General features: G+C 37.5%; 2 protein-coding genes across 4 annotated transcripts in view; one reads left to right on the forward strand and one right to left on the reverse strand.

Annotated features, from left to right (window-relative positions):
• The window catches only part of zmat3 (zinc finger, matrin-type 3), a 14,919-nt gene extending 9,154 nt beyond the window's left edge, over positions 1–5,765 (forward strand). The window contains exons 3-7 of one of the 3 annotated variants that reach the window (XM_014024998.1): positions 66–203; positions 617–783; positions 1,034–1,137; positions 4,196–4,367; positions 4,871–5,765. In XM_014024998.1, coding sequence (XP_013880452.1) covers positions 66–203; positions 617–783; positions 1,034–1,137; positions 4,196–4,367; positions 4,871–4,898 — 609 coding nt within the window. In that variant the 3' untranslated portion in view covers positions 4,899–5,765. Of the gene's footprint in view, positions 1–65; positions 204–616; positions 784–1,033; positions 1,138–4,195 lie in introns of all 3 variants that reach the window. The other 2 variants (XM_014024997.1, XM_014024999.1) reach the window with 2 other exon arrangements.
• A 6,488-nt stretch (positions 5,766–12,253) lies between these two features.
• On the reverse strand, positions 12,254–17,811 carry LOC106529544 (E3 ubiquitin-protein ligase RNF14). Its single transcript, XM_014025004.1, has 7 exons — positions 17,378–17,811; positions 16,805–16,935; positions 15,443–16,270; positions 15,260–15,338; positions 14,966–15,160; positions 13,297–13,466; positions 12,254–13,190 (listed from the first exon to the last, which is right to left on the reverse strand). The coding sequence occupies exons 1-7, from the start codon at positions 17,523–17,525 to the stop codon at positions 13,125–13,127; spliced, it is 1,617 nt and encodes a 538-aa protein (XP_013880458.1). The 5' UTR covers positions 17,526–17,811; the 3' UTR covers positions 12,254–13,124.
• Positions 17,812–18,186: the final 375 nt, after the last annotated feature.

The following is an 18,186-nucleotide window of genomic DNA, read 5'->3' on the forward strand; positions in this document are numbered from 1 at the left end:
GATTAATCCCATAAAAAAACACTTCAAAATATAAACACTTAATTTTTTTTTTTTTTTTTACTAAGGGAAAAAACCACAGTAAAAAATTAAGAAATTTCTACGCCGGAAGCCAACAACCACCGGCCATCAGGATCCCAGAAGTCCTGGAGGGGTCCGGTCAAACCGTGGGGTCAGGATCTACAGACGGTGACGCAGGCAGGCAGGTCAGGCCACACTTCAGCTCTAACTTACCTACGGTAAATGTTTAATTTGAGGGAGGAGGGTTGGTTGCTGCTGAAGTGGCAACTCTGCTGATAGAATCCGTTTCCTCTGAGGAGGTTGATGAAAACGACACTCTGCAATTTACWCACACAACCTGCCGTTCTCCCAGGGCTGAATAGTTTACCTTTTTATATAGCATTGATGTTGAGATAAATAAGATATCTGTTTATGTTGACACATTGCAAAGCCTTGGGTAAAAATGCTACAGTATACTTGGAAGCTTCCATCCTCAAAWAAGCCTTTAAACGTAAAAAAACTGAACTGTGTTCTTCTCTTTGTTCTCCTCTTTGTCAGTGTTTATTCCCGTAACTTTTCTCATCACGAACACTGAGCCGCTTTGTCTTGCTTTGTGCAGGCCCTGTTCAAGGGGGCACCTCGGGTCATCCTGGCCACAGAGAACGACTATTGTAAACTGTGCGATGCCTCCTTCAGCTCACTAGCAGTTGCACAGGCTCACTACCAGGGCAAGAACCATGCCAAGAAGCTGCGCCTGGCCGAGGCCCAACAGAACTCCAGTAACATGTGGGTCTGGGTCAAGAAATAYTTTCTGTATTGGCTGCAGGCTTTATCCTTATTCACATTAGCTGAGTCGTTAGTGATTGTTGAGGTTTGTCCTTTAGCAGCTCCATGGTTTTACCCTCTAATCATTTTTCATTGGTACCAAAAAACACCTTTTTTTAAAGCCAAAAAAGCACCTTTAACATGTGTTTCTTTCTTTCTTTTTTTTAAGAATATACATTTAGTTTTTAAATGTTTTTGTCTTCTTCTGTAGAGAAGGCAGCAACGAGGCAGCACCTAGAAAAAATCGGAAAGACGGCAGTGAATATCGACTGGTGAAAAACCGTCGCAGCCCTCAGCTGCCTGCTGCTATGCCAGGTAAAACCTGAGACAATAAGCCAGCAGTGTTAGAAGCATTAGCAGAAGTTAGCATCAGAAACATTGTTGATGGGTTGGTGTCATAATCCTGCAACAAACATCAACAATGGCCGCTGCTAATGCTGCTGAAGATAATATTTAACAACTAAATTCAAAATATGTTAATGAAAAACAATATGGGTGGTACCTGTGGTCCAGCAGTTTGAAGTGCAGCTCAGACACCAGCCATAACTGCAAGTTTGATGTCTTGTGGGGAAGCTTTAGCTGCATTGGAGCGCTAGCGGTTGTTATTGTCCCAGGATGATGACATCATAACATGGAGCACCAACAGCAAAGGCTGCATTCCATTCCAAAAATACCTAAATGTGAACTTCAACATTGAAGGTTTAACTTTTACATTTAGATTTATGATTTAATATTTAAATATATTTTTAACATTTAAATTTAACAGTTAGTAAAAATGAAATAATGTAAGAACAGTGAGCTAAATAACAATAAAATGTTAGTTGAAAATTCTTAACACTCAAAAAGTGAGCTAAATACTGAAAAATGTTAGTTAACATTTCATTTTACACCCCATAGTTAGCAGGTCGAYATATTTTGTTTTGTGATAATATAGCTGTTTTGTTTTAGAACATAATCAATATATCTTGTCCATCAATTATTTTTGTATTCCTGAAGGAAAATGCATTTTTGAGATGGTTATTTTAAAAAAATTAGCTTCATTTGACACTCTGCAGCTTTTGGGACACATTTATTTGCATTAAATGCAGTCAGTTTATAAAACATAATGTCCTTTATCTGCGTACATAAGAGAAGGGTATTTTTCTGTCCAGATCAGCAAAGAAAGCTGTCCCAGCTTGCATAGTTTTAACCTTGAGTGCAGGGGAAAAAAACAACACTGCTCCTGCTTTAATGTGCCAATGTCCTTTTATAAAATGAAATTACATTTTAGTCCAAGACAACATTAAACACTTGATACAGCTAAAGAATGTCGAAATTTGGTGTTCAAAAAAAATTTTTTTAACAGTGTCATAAAAACACAAGYGTGTATAATTTAAATGAAACGTCGTCTCAGCACAAAAAATAAATGAATACGTAAAATTTCTGGAGCTTTCAGTAATGACTATTTGAAAAAGGTTCATTGATGTTGTTGATGTTCATTTTTGAGTGTCTGCTTTCTGATGTACACACCTAACTCGTCAAGACCAATAGTTCTTGGTGGTCATGGTGGAACTCCATTTTTGGGATGAGGGTTAAGTTTGGGGTAAAGGGTCAGTGTTGGGCTGTAGAAACAAATGGAAATGAATGGAAGTCAATGAATGGTCCTAATAAGGTTAGAAATACAAACCTGTGTGTGAAAACAGATACAGTAATGTCAGACTGTTGATGTCAGCAGTCCCCTTCTTATCTGTTACATCTTTTCACAAACAAAATCTTTTAAAAAAAATCCACAAAAAACGAAAAGGAATAAATCAAGATGTGAAAAAAAAATCCCACTAAAAAGCAAATTACCCTTCCTGTCTCTTTCAGCTCCTCTTTCTCACCACAACTTTCTGCTCATGTCATCAGTTTTTTTTTTTTTTTTTTTTTTTTTTTTTTTTTTTGATGGATAAGTCCTAAAATAGCCTGCGGTCACTTTGTTGCTGACTTCTTTTTTTAGTCTCTTCCTATTTATCGTCCTTCTGCAGTTTGTACACAAATTAAACAAACAAATTTGTGTCCTTTGTTTCATCTTAATGTAATCTATGCCTTTGAGCTTCTCTTTTTGTACGTTCTTATGGGTCATTATTTCAGATAAAGATTAGGTGACTCATTCAGACACGTTAGGGATATTTAAAACCTTTTTCAAGAGCATATTTTTTTCCTTTATTGGATTCTCCTTTTGCACATTATATAAGGTCTGCAGCATTTACACAAAAGGGCTTCATCTCTAGCAGAAAAACTTTAATGTAAAACACAGTAATAACTACCAAGCCAATGTGCAACATTTTTAAAAACTGTATCTAAAAACCAGCAAGAGAAGTCTGCAATGGCTGTTTTGGAAAAGTTTGCACCAAGAGCACCAACTGTAAAATGAAATGAAATTTTCACTAACATATTTTTTATTATTTAACTCACTTTTTGAGTGTCCAAAATTTTTCCTCTAACATTTTATTATTTAGCTCACCATTCTTACTTTTAGGTAATTTGTACTGTTAAATTTTAATGTTAAAAAATAAATGAAAATATTTAATCCTAAATCTAAACGTAAAAGTTAAATCTTCAATGTTGAAGTTGACATTTAGGTATTCTGGAATGGAACGTGGCCTTTGCTGTTGGTGCTCAGCTCATGTTATGATGTCATCATCCTGAGACAAGAGCAACCRCTAGTGCTACAATGCAGCTAAAGCTTCCCTACAAGACATCAAACTTGCAGTTGCAGTCAGTGTACAGATACCACCCATAATGGTTTTTATGAACACATTTTGAATTTGGATTTTAATCATTTTCAGCTGCGGCTAGCAACGGTCAATGTTGATGTTTGTCGCAGGATGATGACATCAGTGATCTGACACTAACTTCTGCTAACGCTTCTAACACTGCTAAAGATAATACTTAAAATCTAAAAATCATCTTAACTCCCAACATTTAAGGTTTAACTTTTACATTTAGATTTAGGATTTAATATTTGAATATATTTTTAAACATTTAAATTTAACATTTAGTAAAATGTAAGAACAGTGAGATAAATAATGAAAAATATGTTAGTGACATTTTTTGACAATTAATTTTACACTTGGTGCCCCATACCTTCTCATTTAGTTAATAGAGAAAATATTTTGCAAACTGGTTTTAATTCAATAGTTTCATTTCTGAAATTCAGCTAAATTTAAAAGTCTGTTAAAAATATTTCATTTAAGAAAGAACTGATGACTAAATGGAAACATTCAGGTTGGAATTTTATCACAAAAATGAAACACAGATTAAAACATTAAATGTTTATTTTGTCCCTCCTTTATCAAGTGAACCATCACTGCCACTGACCCATCCCCCCTGCTCTTTTTGCTCATCCCAGGGCCGTACTACAACCCCAGACCGAGGCAGCGCATCCCCAGGGACTTAGCCATGTGTGTCACTCCCAGCGGACAGTTCTACTGCTCCATGTGCAACTGCGGCGCCGAGCAAGAGACGGACTTCAGGCAGCATCTGGAGAGCAAGCAGCACAAAGCCAAAGTGTCGGAGCTGAGGTACCGCCACGAGATGGAGAACCTCGGCTACAGCTAAGAGGGGGAGGAGGGAATAGATGGYGAGGGTAAGCACCAGGGGCGGTGGATGTAAAAAAAAAAAAAAGCCTTTTATTTGCAGAGCTTTTTAAAGAGAAAGCTATTACACCCCCCTCAAACAGCCGCCAAGTCTTCTTACAGTTTATATAATTTATAGATGAAACATCAAATCCAGACAGAAGCATACTCTGTGTAGCTCAAATGGTAGAGCAGGTTGTCCGGTAAGTGCAGCTCTATCTCCTTCTACAGCACATCTTTTGAGCCAGTTGCTCTTTATGGACACTTCAGCTCTGCCTATTAAATCTGTTCTACCATAGGAAGCTATTAGAGCTGAGTCTGTGTTACGAGTCAGAGTGCAACATACAGGAAAATAAAATAAAAGACTTTTAATATATGGGTAGAAAAAAGATTTTTGGTACTGAATAAAAACAGATGTTTTCTGATTTACTCTCATTCTAATCGTGCAGGTTTCACTCTGACTCAGGTTACAAGTGAATGCAAATGGGATGCAAAGAAATCGTCAGCTTGTTTGGACAAAATGAGGAAGTGGATCAGGGAGAAAGGGATTCTGCAGACAGAGCTGAAGAGAAAATATAGAAACATGAAAATAAATAATTAATAGAAAAACAAGAATTTATAGAGGACCTTTTTTTTTTTACTTCGTGTCCTGCTACAAGAGCAGCAGAGCCACACAGGGTACAGGGAGTAAATTCAGTGTCTTTATAAAATAACAGAGGTAATAAACGCAAAGCACAATAAACTTTATCTTGTACAGCAGTGTTAAATGAAACTGTGAGCCTTGGCTGACCTCTGACCTGTTCTTCAGTGTGTTTCAGGCTAAATGTTAGGCGCAGGTGAACCTTGTTCAAGCAATTGGACAAAATTAGGCCAAAACTCTGGTCAGCCATTTTGGCGTTACAGTAGCAACTAATCTGTACTGTGGTAGGATTTTTTTCCCTATAAGCTACGTTATCATATGTAAATAATGCTTAATAACATTACACTTGTAAATATAGAATATTARACAAGAAAACTTATTGATTCTTTGTTTATTGGTAGCCTCTTATCAGTTTAATTACCAGGAAACTGAGTGAATTTCTTTTTTTTTTTGTTCGTATTTTTCCAGTTTTCACTGTAGGCCCTTCAAATCACTTTTAAAGTGCCTGTGACATGCATGTCCCTCAAATATAAGAAGTAATATATAAATAATCTTTATATTTACGAAACTTGGCATCCCAATTTGTCACCTAACTGGCACATTTTCCTTTGAACTTTGCTCAGCCAGCGTGAAACAGGAAGTGACATCAAAGGGGAACTCTTTAAGAAAAACTCTCTGGTCTTTGTTTATTGACTCAATATTATTTGAACTCTGTGACTCTTCTTCCTCTCTCTGATAGAGACTCAAAAACAATCTAAAGAAACATCAGATTCTACTCTACAGTTAGCCATTTTAGCAATGCTCTATTTACATTCAGATATTCCCCTTTGATGTCACTTCCYGTTACTACAAATGGGAACAWAATGGTTCATCTTGGCAGTGATTTTTAGTTTTATTTTTCGCAAAATGTCATTAATTTTATCTTTCCAAAAATGCATTCATATTTATAACAAAAATTTGATGTCACGGGCACTTTAAAGTATCTCCGGTAAGATCACCATATAATTAAAAGCTCCCTCGTTTTGTCTGTACGTGGCAGAAGTGGCTGTCTTTAAAGCGAAACGACTTTAAACGCTAGTAAAAGCCGAATCTTTTGTTTAGAAAGATAACTAAAAAAGAAACAAATAAAGCATTTACTCACAACAATGTGTACAATCAAAAGACCAAACTTTAAAGTAGTTTACAAACTGCAAAGCTCCTGGATAGTTGAGGTTATTAKTTTAACACTTTGGATTTCCTAATCAACGCTGCGTCCCAGAGAGGACATATTTAGCTTTTTATTGCAGGATAAAGTGGAAAAAAGGACGTGAGTGACTCTGCAGACCCATCTGTTTGGCTGTTGCTCTCATCTGACCCAGGTTCAGCTGATGTTCTGTGTTTAGCACAACAGATCAGTTATATAATTAGAACCTAATTTAATTTTCTGCTTTATCTAATTTTCTGTTCTAATTCCGAGCTGCTCAGCTGAACAGAACGGAGTCAGTGTTTTGAGTTCACCGTGGTTTAAAACTATAAACTAAAATAAAAATTGTCCTTTAATTTACGGTCCAGTATGAAGAATGTACATATTTTATCACTTCAGGTACACAAACATTGACAAAAATAAAGATTTAAAGATATTTTATTAGTGCCAAAAGACATATTGTTGGAGTGAAAACAATCTAAATATCTGTGATTTATTTGTTTTACACTTCAGTAGTAAAGACGACACATTCACAAGCACATGCATTAAAAAAAAAACAAGTCTGCATAAATAAAAGCGTCAAAGTTTAAATGAAAGGCAGCGTCCTGGCTTTCTGTTGGCTAGATTGAGTTTGCTGCAGGGAGTCATCTGTTCAGGTCTTTTATTTGTCTGTAGAGCACAAGCACACACCTGACTTTTAAGATACTCAGGAGAATACTGAGAGGACGGTTTGAGGGATTAAAAACTACGAGAAAGAGGCAGAAACAAAAGAAGGATCCAGAAAGAACACCTCTGCAGTTTGATCAAAAAGGAACAATGACAAGTTAATAAAAGCAGAAGGTGAGACACAGCTAGTCACCTTTTAAAAAAAAGTTAGAGTAGCAGCATTATAAAAACACTCCTCCTTATCCTAAAAATAACGTGCTTTTGTCTTTCATGAAAGCACTGGTGGCATAACGGTTTATGGCAAGGAGAGAATTATGAACTGAAAACGAGTTTTACACTCCAGCAGCGCAGCCTGAGCAGGTTCAGGAAGTAATCCATCGCACAGGAACGGGAGGAATGAGAGAAAAACACTCTGAAAATCCTTGCAATTATTTTTGAACACTCTACACTGGAAAACTAAAAGATGAATTATCTAGCACCATCCTCACGTGTTATAGCCATACTGCTGATGTGTGCAGTTTAACCAAAGACTGACATTTCTTTGCCAGATTTATCGGCGTAAAGTTGGAGCTTAAAATGGGCATTTGTTGTAACAAATCATATTGTGTTCTGTTCATTGAACAAAGTGTCAATGAGTCTACTTCATTTCCACCTTTTAAGTGGTGAAATGAAAGATAACACTTGTTGCAGTACTTAATGAGAATATTTTTATTAATAATAATAATAATAATAATAATAACAATAATAATAATAATCTTTGTTGTACGAAAGGGGGAAAAAAAGTGCATCTGCATTAACATCCAATTTATTAAAGGCCCCAAAAACACTCTGGTCTGTATCAGAACTGAGAACACAGTGCATGACTTGCTTGGTTTAAGGGCAGGGCTATTCAACTGGTGGTCTGCGGGCCATGTCTGGTCCGCCAATGACAATTTTTTTCTCTCTCTTTTTTAACTTAATTAAATATAAAACAAATTTCAAAGCATTTGTAAAGTTAAAATGWAAAGATAACACACACACACCCCTGGGGGTGGAGGTGGGTAGGCTTTAGGCCCTCGAGCTGTGAGCTTCGAGTAAAGTGCGCAGCACGCTGCATCCAAACTGACGGAATCAGATCAGACTTTTGCAGCTTCATGATGAAAATTGCATCATTCTGTTCGCATTGTCAACATTTCGGCACCTTCTTGTCGCAACCCGCTGGCCAAGCTTTTTACCCCCCTCCACACAAGAACTTATTTGTCAGAAGTTCGCGGGAATGTTTATGCTGAAAAGTGTGTGCGAAAACAAACACTGAACAACCCCGTCTTAACACCGGCTCCCCGGAGCGTTTCAGTTGAATAGCCCTGGTCTGAGGAAATCTAAAACGCTCAGACCACTTCATACATCTAGCTTTGTCATAACCATTTTCACTCTAGTGACCTAAAGAAAAAATAAATCAAATCTGAGCAGAAATTACATTTGGATGCAATTTGGTTCATAATTCAGATTTTTACAATTCTGTTTCTGGCTTTAACCATGAAGAGAGAACTTAGACCAAACTACTGTTCCTTTGGGAAAACATTTCACCAGAATCAAAGTACAGACATGATTTTGTGTGACCTTTAGTCTCAAGAGCTCCATTATATATTACCTCTATAGCCAGGAGTGTGCAATCCTGGTCCTCGAGGGCCACGATCCTGCAGGTTTTACTTGTTTTCCTGCTCCGACACTCCCGATTCAGTGTTTAAATGACCTCTTCAAGTTCCATTGTTAATCACCCATTCATTCATTCATTCATTCATTCATTCATTCATTCATTCATTCATTCATTCATTCATATCAGGCATGTTGGAGCAGAGAAACCTCTAAAACTTGCAGGATGGTGGCCCCCCATTGACCACCTCCTGCTCTAAGCTATGTGTGTGTGCGCTCATATAAAGACAATGAGTGTAAATCAAATGTTTTTCTGTCATGTTTGAAAACACACAAAAAATAAAAAGACCAGAATAAACACAAAATTGCACAACTTTTTAAATTCAATATATTTTGAGAAATTATCTTATCCCTAAAATTCAATTAATAGTTTAAAAAAATTGAAATAGTTCATTTAAAATTGTATTTTCAAAGGTTAACACTGAAATTTAACGGCCTTTTTAAAATTTATTTTCTTATGAAAGCGTGTAGAAGTGAATAAGGTATAGACGTGAGTAACCATAATATCAGAATACTTAATGTATTTACAGTGATCTGGGTGCCAACGTGTTTCAGCAGCATCCTTTATAACTCAGTGTTTCATATCGCACCAAAGGATGTGTATACAATTTATTTTGTGCACGAGCAAAGTTGCGTCTAATAACTGAGACGTTGAAGACAGAAAATAAAAGGATGCTTTTTAAGAATGTTCAGATGAAAGTTTATGTGAATAAATTTAAAGATAATTTTAAAAATGTAATATCATTTTAGAGGGGTTTGCCAGTGGGGGGTTAAAGACACCAGAAAATGAGACAAAATCACATTTTTGCACTGAATCGTAAAAAAGGGCATTGGTGTTTATAAAGAACAGTATTTTAGCACGTTTTTAGGTTTGAATGAAGACTTTGCTATATCATATACCTCTATAATTAGAAATTTTGTGGAGTGGGGGGGGAATAAAGGGAGCCATGACAAATGTGTGTTATATTTGTAATTTTGTGCATTTATCCAATTTCTGCAGTGTTGGATTCTTCAGATGAAGGTAGACAGGCAACAATGTTAAAACGTATATCTGTCTTTTATAATCACAGACAGAATTCAGGACCTCCCACCTCCATTTACTGTCAGGGGTTCTGGATTTTCTAGCAGCATCCCTGCAGAAAAGTAAAGATTCTCCTTTTGGTCTTTGTGGAAAAACCTCAGCACACTTTCAGTGCCTCTGAACAAACTCATTTTACTGACTGGATGAATGCCTGGGCAAGTGATGCTTTGACTTCTGACTGTGTATGTTTGTGTTTTCTGACAGATGAATAAACTTGCAGATGATGATAACTGGGCTGTGTTTGATTTTTCCCCCCCCAGTGAATAAGTGTTTCATCTGTTCTGCTCACAGTGCTCCAGGGGAAATAAGAGTTCGGTGAGCTGATGCAGTTATTGGTTCAAATGGGAAAAGAATCTCTCTATAGCCTTGTTTCTAGCATTCCCATTATTCTTAATATTGCTTCTGTCAAAATAGCTGCTCCCTGGCTGGATGCTTTATCTGTTAGGTATCTGACAAACAGATGAAGGTGCTCGCCTCAAGTCAGAGTTAAAGTACACATATTCTTTCAAAGGGGCAATATTATGTGTTTCTCAGGCATACATTTAAATACTATACCATAATAAAGTATCTGTCAACTTCAGTTCTTACTAAAATGCTGTTTTTATGTTTAAATAGAAAATAAAATTATCTTCTCATCACTTCCTCTTATAAACGCCTTGAAACTGGCCTCTGTCTCTTTAAGAACCACCTTCCGCTTCTGTCCCGTCCATTTCAGTGTGGGGGGGGTTCGCGCGTGCGCTATGATGCAGTTTACTTGGCATCTGAAAATACATTTCCTCAAAGGGATTTTGAATCTTAAAAGAGCTTCACTGAGTGAGATGTAGTGTTAAGAGCCGCAGACAGTTTAAGTTTCACTTTCACTTTCACTCGTTTGCTCTGTTACTGCCGAGAGCCTGCAGGAGTCATGGGCGGGGTGGTGTGCTCCATGATGAGGAAACTCGGCTTGGAGACACGTCCCAGGGGCGTTTCTGGTCCCAAAAGGCATTTCTGGTCCCCACCTGTCGTTTTGCTCCTCAGCATGGCTTCCTAAAAACGCTGCAGGATTTCTCAAACATGCACGAATGAGTCAAAGCAAGGCTTTGGGCAAGTATTTTTTATGAGTGTATAACATTATAACATGATATAAAACTCAAAAGTTGATTTTAACATGATATTGCCCCTTGGATTCCTTCTTTTTACACATTTAAATCATTAATTTGGGGTCTTCCTAAAGTAAAAATACAATGCTTTGGTCTGAATTCCTTTTTATTTTAACTTTACCAGCTCCTCTTTCAGCCCTTTACTGGAGGTGTATCTCAAAGTAGCTGGTTATACTGTTCCTTTAAGATGCTTCAAGCCCCGCCCCCTCCTGCTTCCAGACCGGTCCACTCCAGTTTGAGAGTGAGGGTTATGTTTTCAAGCTTGCAGAAACTTTTACAATTTAAGTAAAAAGACGTCAGCAACAGAAGCCTTGTTTATCCAGATGTCACAGATAATTTGACGTAATACATTAGACTCAGAAAATATCTTAGACAATAGAGAAAACTAAACTGGCTGAAATATATGAACCAAACAGAATATAAAAAGGTATCTTTGCAACACCGGGAGAAACTAAATTCTAATTTTTTGCACTCCTAGAGACTCCAAAGTACACAATACAATGTATTTAACAGCTTTTAAACAAAATTGGATTTTCCATTATATATGTCCCCTTCATAAGGTTTTTGATGAGGATCTGCCTTAAGGTGTTAAAAAAAAAGAAAATCAATAAAATGTGTAAATGAAATCAATTTAAACAAATGCACCCCCAGACATTATTACAGCTTATATTTTACGGCAACTTTGACAAATATTTTTTGTTGCATTTACAAACTTACTTTTTTAGCTTTTACAATTTATAGTGAGTTTTGTGCATGCTATATTTGTGATGTAATTTATCTGCAAMAACTTGTGTATACATTTTGGTTTGTAGTTTCTGTCTCAGATGAACCATAAAGAAGTTTGAAAAAAAAAAAAAACCCATAAAAATCCAGTCCAGCCCTTGTTCCTTGTTCACAGTCCTCCAGGACCAGACATGGCACTGTGGCTTAGTGTGGAACAGTTGTTTAGACATTTTGTAAAGAAGTGATGACCCTTGTGTGGAAACTGGACGAGCTACAGGAAAAACATGCTGGCTTGAATGAGCGACAGCTGTAGATTTCTGATCATGCCCAGGAGACATGCAGCAGGGAACTTTGTTCCACTGTTGTGACAGAGTGAAGCTGGAAGGGAGGGGGGACTTTAGAAAAACAGGAAGTCAGTCTGTGAGGAGGTGCCAAACACCCAACAGCAGCTATAGACTCATAATCTGACTTCAAGACTGAAATATAATTTAATGATTTGAAATTGAATATACAACAGGCTTTAGCCACTGACTGTGCAAAAGATTTAACTTGATAAAGCTGTATTCCATGTATTTTGTCCTAAAGCTGAATAGCATTATAATTGCAAAAGAACTATTGTAAAATATTTTTAAAAAGCGGTTTACGAAGTATCAGTACCCATATTATCATGTATGTTTTTGACTGTATAGAAGACATTTGAGCATTTCATCCAAGCAAGCACTTATTTATTAGATGAACAATTGGTTATTTACTTGAATTAATTGCTTTTATTCGAGCACAGCTCATAAAAACAGCTTTACTTAGTTCTTTGGTGCCATCTGCTGTTCATGACACATTAAAACAGAGTTCCAAAAGGCTCACAGTATTTAACTGAAAGCCTTTACGGGGCTGACAGCGCCAAGCATCAATCTGCACTTTATGAAGGTTTGTATGTTTGAAAGGGCAATTTAATTTTGTTGTAGCTAAAACATTAAAAAACTTCATGACTGATGTTTATACAGACAAACTGAGCAAACAAAAACAGAATCTATACTGTAATTTACATTTCATATTGGATCAATACACTTCTCATAAAGCCTGGTTCTAAATATAAAACAGTTTTGCTCGTTAAAATCCCCAAATGGCCTGTTTTCAAATAGTATTTTATATAGCTGATAATTACGATGAACTAAAAAGCTGATTCCTTCAAAAGGTTTTAGARAGAAAAAAAATCAAAACTTGACAGCTTTGCTACACTTTTGTTTAAATAAATATAGCTCTTTTATAAACATTTTTATATCTTTAAAAACATTAGGGACAGCTTATCTCACAGAAGTGAATTATTTTAAAGCTTCAAGTAGAAAGATAATCAGAACAATTTTCTAAAGTGCATTTAAAACCAGGTACAGTTATGAGAATTGTACCTTTATGTGCAAAAAATAAATTTAAAAAGGTGCACATTTTCAAGCTTTGTTGATTAAATAGTTAAGTTTCCGTATAGTTACCATAAAGATCAGTTTCAATGTATTTTGACAAGTGTTTTCCCTCTCGTGTCTCCGTCCACTTCCAAGTCTGAAGGAAGCTTCTGACTCCAAACTTCTCAGTCGGTCCAGTAGAATGGATGCTGACACCAAGTACACTGCATAAAGTTACACCCACCATCCTTCTGCATCACAAAGCACAAGATCGCAGGTTGATGGGAAGCAAAAACACACAAAAAAAAACCAACATATAAAATATTCTCTGGTGTAGTTTATTAAGTAATAAATGACCTGTATTGGGGAGAARCAGTGGGGGCAGGCTTTGGTGTTTTCAGACTTCCACTTCTCGTTCAAATTTGACTCGAGACCATCCAGAATCTTCCGTCCATATCTGCTCTTCAGAAGGCGTCGCCTCTCCTTACTGCCAGAAGAATAATCATCCAGAAGAGCCTTCATTCCCTCTGGGACATAAGAAAAAAAAGAAACAAATCTGTACCCAAACACAGTGAACTCTCGTGCTTTGAGTGGCATTATGGACTGATTTATCCTGCTTGTGTTTACACTTATGGATATTTTTAAAGAAAGTTTTACCCCTGAGAAAGTGGAAAAGTTGCTGCAATACTGCCACCGTGCTGTATTGTTTAAAGAGGATAGATCGTGTAAAATCTACTTTAGCCATTAAATACATTTTGTTGTGTACTTGGAGTCTCTAAAAAGCTGCAGAAATGTTTAATTTGGTCTCTCCTGCTGTTTCATCTTTATATTCTGTTCCGAGTCATATTTTACAACCCGTTCMGTTTTCTCCATTTTCAATTATGTTTTCTGAACTTTTACACTAAATTATTTGCGACAGAACTTCSAAATAAAGGCTGAACTTAATTTGTTGTCTTCATTCTCCTCTGAGTCGGACTCTGGCTCCAACATGTAAGGATATATGATCATAAACCCCTCTATCAAACTGGAATGGACCGGTCGAGAGACTGGAGGGGGGCGGGGTGTGAAGCGCCATATTTGGATTTAAAGAGACAGCCTCAAAAACGAGTTGATCCTCAGAAAAGAGGTGAAAGAGGGGCTTGTGGAGTTACAATAAGGAGGAATTCAGACCAAAGCGTTGCAGTTCCACTTTATAAAGACCCCGACTGAATGATTTAAATGTGAAAAAGAAGGATTTAAATGCAGGATGTGACTTTAAAAAGGTTTTCACATTTAAATCATTCAGTTGGGGTCTTTATAAAGTGGTACTACAATGTTTTGGTTTGAATTCCTTCTTACTTTAACTTCACTAGCCCCTCTTTCACCCTTTTTCTGGTGTGTGCCTCAAACTGGTTTTGTCACTCTTCCTTTAAGACACTTCAAGCCCCGCCCCCTCCGGCTTCCAAACCGGTCCACTCCGGTTTGAGAGAGGGGGTTACGTTATCTAGCAGTGAAGAAACATTTTATTTACAATTTAATTAAAAGATGTCAGCAACAGAAGACTTGTTCATCCAGCGTTACATGTCGGAGCCAGAGTCTGACCCAGAACCAGAGTCTGACCCAGAACCAGAGGAGAATTATGGTGAGGAAATTGTCGTTGGTAAGTCCAGACCTTATTTGGCAATTCCGGCACAGATAATTTGACTTATTAGACTCAGAAAATGTCATAGAAAATAGAGAAAACTGAATGAGCTGAAAAATCTGATCCAAACAGAATATAAAGATATATTTGAAGGACCAGGAGAGACGAAAGTCAACTTTTCTGCACTACTAGAGACTCCAAGTCTGCAACAAAATATAACTTTAAATAAAAAAAGGAAGAAAAGGATTTTGGACATGTCCCCTTTAAAGCGATAAAGTTCATATTTAGTTTCATCAACTCTTTAACAGATGTTTTTATTATTCAGAGAAGCTGATTTGAACACATATTACTTAGATTTCTGCGTTTAAGCCTACTGTACAGCACACACTGTAAATTATTCTTTACCTTCTGTTTGCGGAAAATTCAGAAAGTCCTCCACTTTTGTCTTGCTCTTGTCTTCGTAACACTTGTTGCTTCCATGGTAGGTCTTTTTGCAGTCGACGCAGAAAGCAAAGCTGCACACAGAGCATATGGCCACACCGCTGGACTTTTCTGAAATTACAGGAGAGGCACAGGAACTCCGAGGACAGTACATCACGTCTACGACGAGGGGAGAACAGAGAGATGATTATCATTGAGAAATAGAGTTTATGATAAATATGCCGATATTCATTGTAAACAAGGGGAAAAAAGGCACACCAGACATGTGGTCTAGTGTAGACTGCAGGAGGAGACGATCATATCTGCTGAACAGCTCCTCWCCTACAAGATTGTTCACCTGTGTAAAATATGAACAAGTTAGAGAAGCAAAACGTTATGAAACACTTTCTGCCCTTCTACTTCATTTGAAAAGGTTACGTTTCATTTAACACCCGACCGTACCTGTGCAGGTGTCGGGGTCGCAGAGCAGCCCACCTCGGGACAGGCGACGCCCCGGACGTTCCCCTCTGCGATGCGGACTTTACAGAAGTCGCCGAGACAGGCCCGGCAGAAGACGTGGCCACACTCGAAGAGCTGCACGCACTCGGACCCGAGCCAGTCCGTGTAACAGACGCCGCAGGCGAACACGGTGGTGGCGAACGCCCTCCGCTTCTGCTCGGCGTTATAGATCAGAATCTGGGACAGGAGCTTCTGCGACGGTGTTAAAGAGATCCCTGAGACGATGTCGCCGCTGTTCAGAGAGATTGCTTTGGGCTGGACCGGACGAGGGGTCGCCTCGCTCGGACCCTGTAGGTTTGAGGAGCTTGACGCTGAAGCAGAACCGTCTTCCTGACTAATTTGAACAGACTCAACACTTGGAAGAAGCTCCGATTTAGAAAGGTCATTAGAAGTAAGAGCCTTTGGGTCTGTAAACTCTGAATTTAGGCTGCTTTGGATAAAAGGGGAAGTTAAATCATTTCGATCAGCTCCATGAGTGTCTGCGCTCTTGGCTGCAGCTGAAGAATTGACCAGGATACAGTCAGCTGGTCCACAAAGATCAGACACATCTGTAGGTTCTGATTTTTGGGTGTAATTATCCTCTGGTTCAGGGTCTCGTTGGTCCCGTTTTTCAGGTACGGAGCTGATTTGATCTGAGGGAAGCTCCAGCAGATTCTGAATGTTCAGGAGCTTCAGGGCATCTTCTCTCAGAAACTGAATCCAGGAGAAGAGCACCACAGCGCCCCCTGTAGCCTGGTGGAGCTCAATGAGCCGAGCCTTCAGAGAAGCCAGCTGAAACACAGAACAATAACAGTATTTATTTAAAGCGCTTCAAGAATTTGTGCCACTTTTATGAGGTGCCGTTTGTAAAGTTACACAGTTAAAAATTACCAGCAATATTTTTTGCTTTATTTAGCCTTTCATAAGGAAAAAAAATAGAGGTTTATTTTTCAAAGATGGTTTTTCGCCATTCATACATTTATAAATGTCATAGTTTACAAACTAAACATTTAACTTACAAATTAAATATTTAGTTAACAAGCTAAACATTAAGCTCAAAACATTTAACTTGCAAGTTAAATACTTAGCTTTTTACCTAAACTTTTAAAGTTGCAAGTTAAATACTTAGCTTTTAACTAAATATTTAACTTAAATATTTAGTTTGTAAATATGACATTTCTAAATGTATATATAACGGCGAAAAACCAACTTTGAAAAATAAACCTGTTTTTTTAATTGTTTGTTTTTTTCTTATAAAAAAGCCTAAATAAAACAAAATATTAGTGGTAATTTTTGAATGACACCCCACACACTTTGACCCGTTACCTGTGAGGGAGTCAACCAGGTGCAGGTGAGAGTGAAGGAGGGAGGGGAGGAGGAGGGGTAGTCCACCGGAAGTTCAAAGGTCAGAAGCAGGGGAGGAAGGAAAGAAATGACATACTGCCTTTGTGTTTCACCTTATAGAGAAAAAAAGACAGAATTAATAATTTTATTAAAACAGGGAAGAGTTGAAAACGTTAGAAAGGTGCTAATATAGCCTATAACAATGTTTTATGGTTAGAAAAACAACTGTTACATTTAAGCATTTGTTGCAGTAGAAAAAACATCAATGAATTAGTAAGGAAATATGAATGAAATGAAAATAATCACACAATATATTCAAATAAATGTCATAAAAAACGATATGTGTATAAAATAAAAAATGGTGGTTTCATGCACCACCCAGGAATGACCAAAATAAAGTTTATGATGATGAGATGATGAGGGTCCTCATCCTACATGTAGGATAATTGGAGTTGATGAAAAAACAGAAACGTATCTATAGATTATAATAGCTACTGTGTATCAAATATATATTTGCAGTTAAAAATCAATCTCACATTTAGTCGGCATATTTACCATGTTTCAGCACCACGTTAAAGTCCACAGGGAGATCTGGCGACACTCGGATTTCTCCGGAAAACTCGTTTCGGACGAACTCGTCCGAATCAAAGATACTCTCCAGGGCGAGCAGCTCGTCTTCCTGCTCTTCCAGGTTCATATTCATGCCTCGACTCGTTCTCCTCAAACTTTTTACAAAGCAGCTTGTTTAAAAATAAATATCAGTTTCCTTTCTGTCAGTAAAAGTACTTTRTACAGCAGACGGCACTGCGGACAGAGGTTATTATTACTCCAACATTAATAAATGCGTCTTATGTTTGTCGGCTGTTTGCACTGACTTCCTCCAGCTTCCTGGTCCGTCTGTGCCCGTCCCTCTGAGTCATAACCGCTGTATGATGCAAGGCACCAGACACAAAAGAAACCTCCGAACCGGACCGGCTTTCTGTCGCACCTGTTAAAGAACTAAGAGAAAGCTCCGCCCACTTTCAGGTGGCACAGCTGGCACTGACAATCCCTGATTGCAGACTTTTGAAGCTGTAACCTCACTTAAACCAAATAAATATATTATTAACTGTATTTAAGAAAATACAATAATTGCAAAATTATGAAGAAATGAACGTCAGTATTTTACTTTATAAAAAAATTAAGAAAATTTTTTAACAGAAAGCTCAAATGTTAACAAAACATTTATAAACTGCTCTTTAATAAACTAATTTATATCTACATTAGGGGAAGAGTTTAGTAACTACTGAATGATGATAGGCACTAATATACACTCACCGGCCACTTTATTAGGTACACCACGCTAGTAACGGGTTGGACCCCCT

Source organism: Austrofundulus limnaeus, unplaced genomic scaffold, assembly GCF_001266775.1.
Source record: "Austrofundulus limnaeus strain Quisiro unplaced genomic scaffold, Austrofundulus_limnaeus-1.0 Scaffold450, whole genome shotgun sequence".
Lineage (NCBI taxonomy): Eukaryota > Metazoa > Chordata > Actinopteri > Cyprinodontiformes > Rivulidae > Austrofundulus > Austrofundulus limnaeus.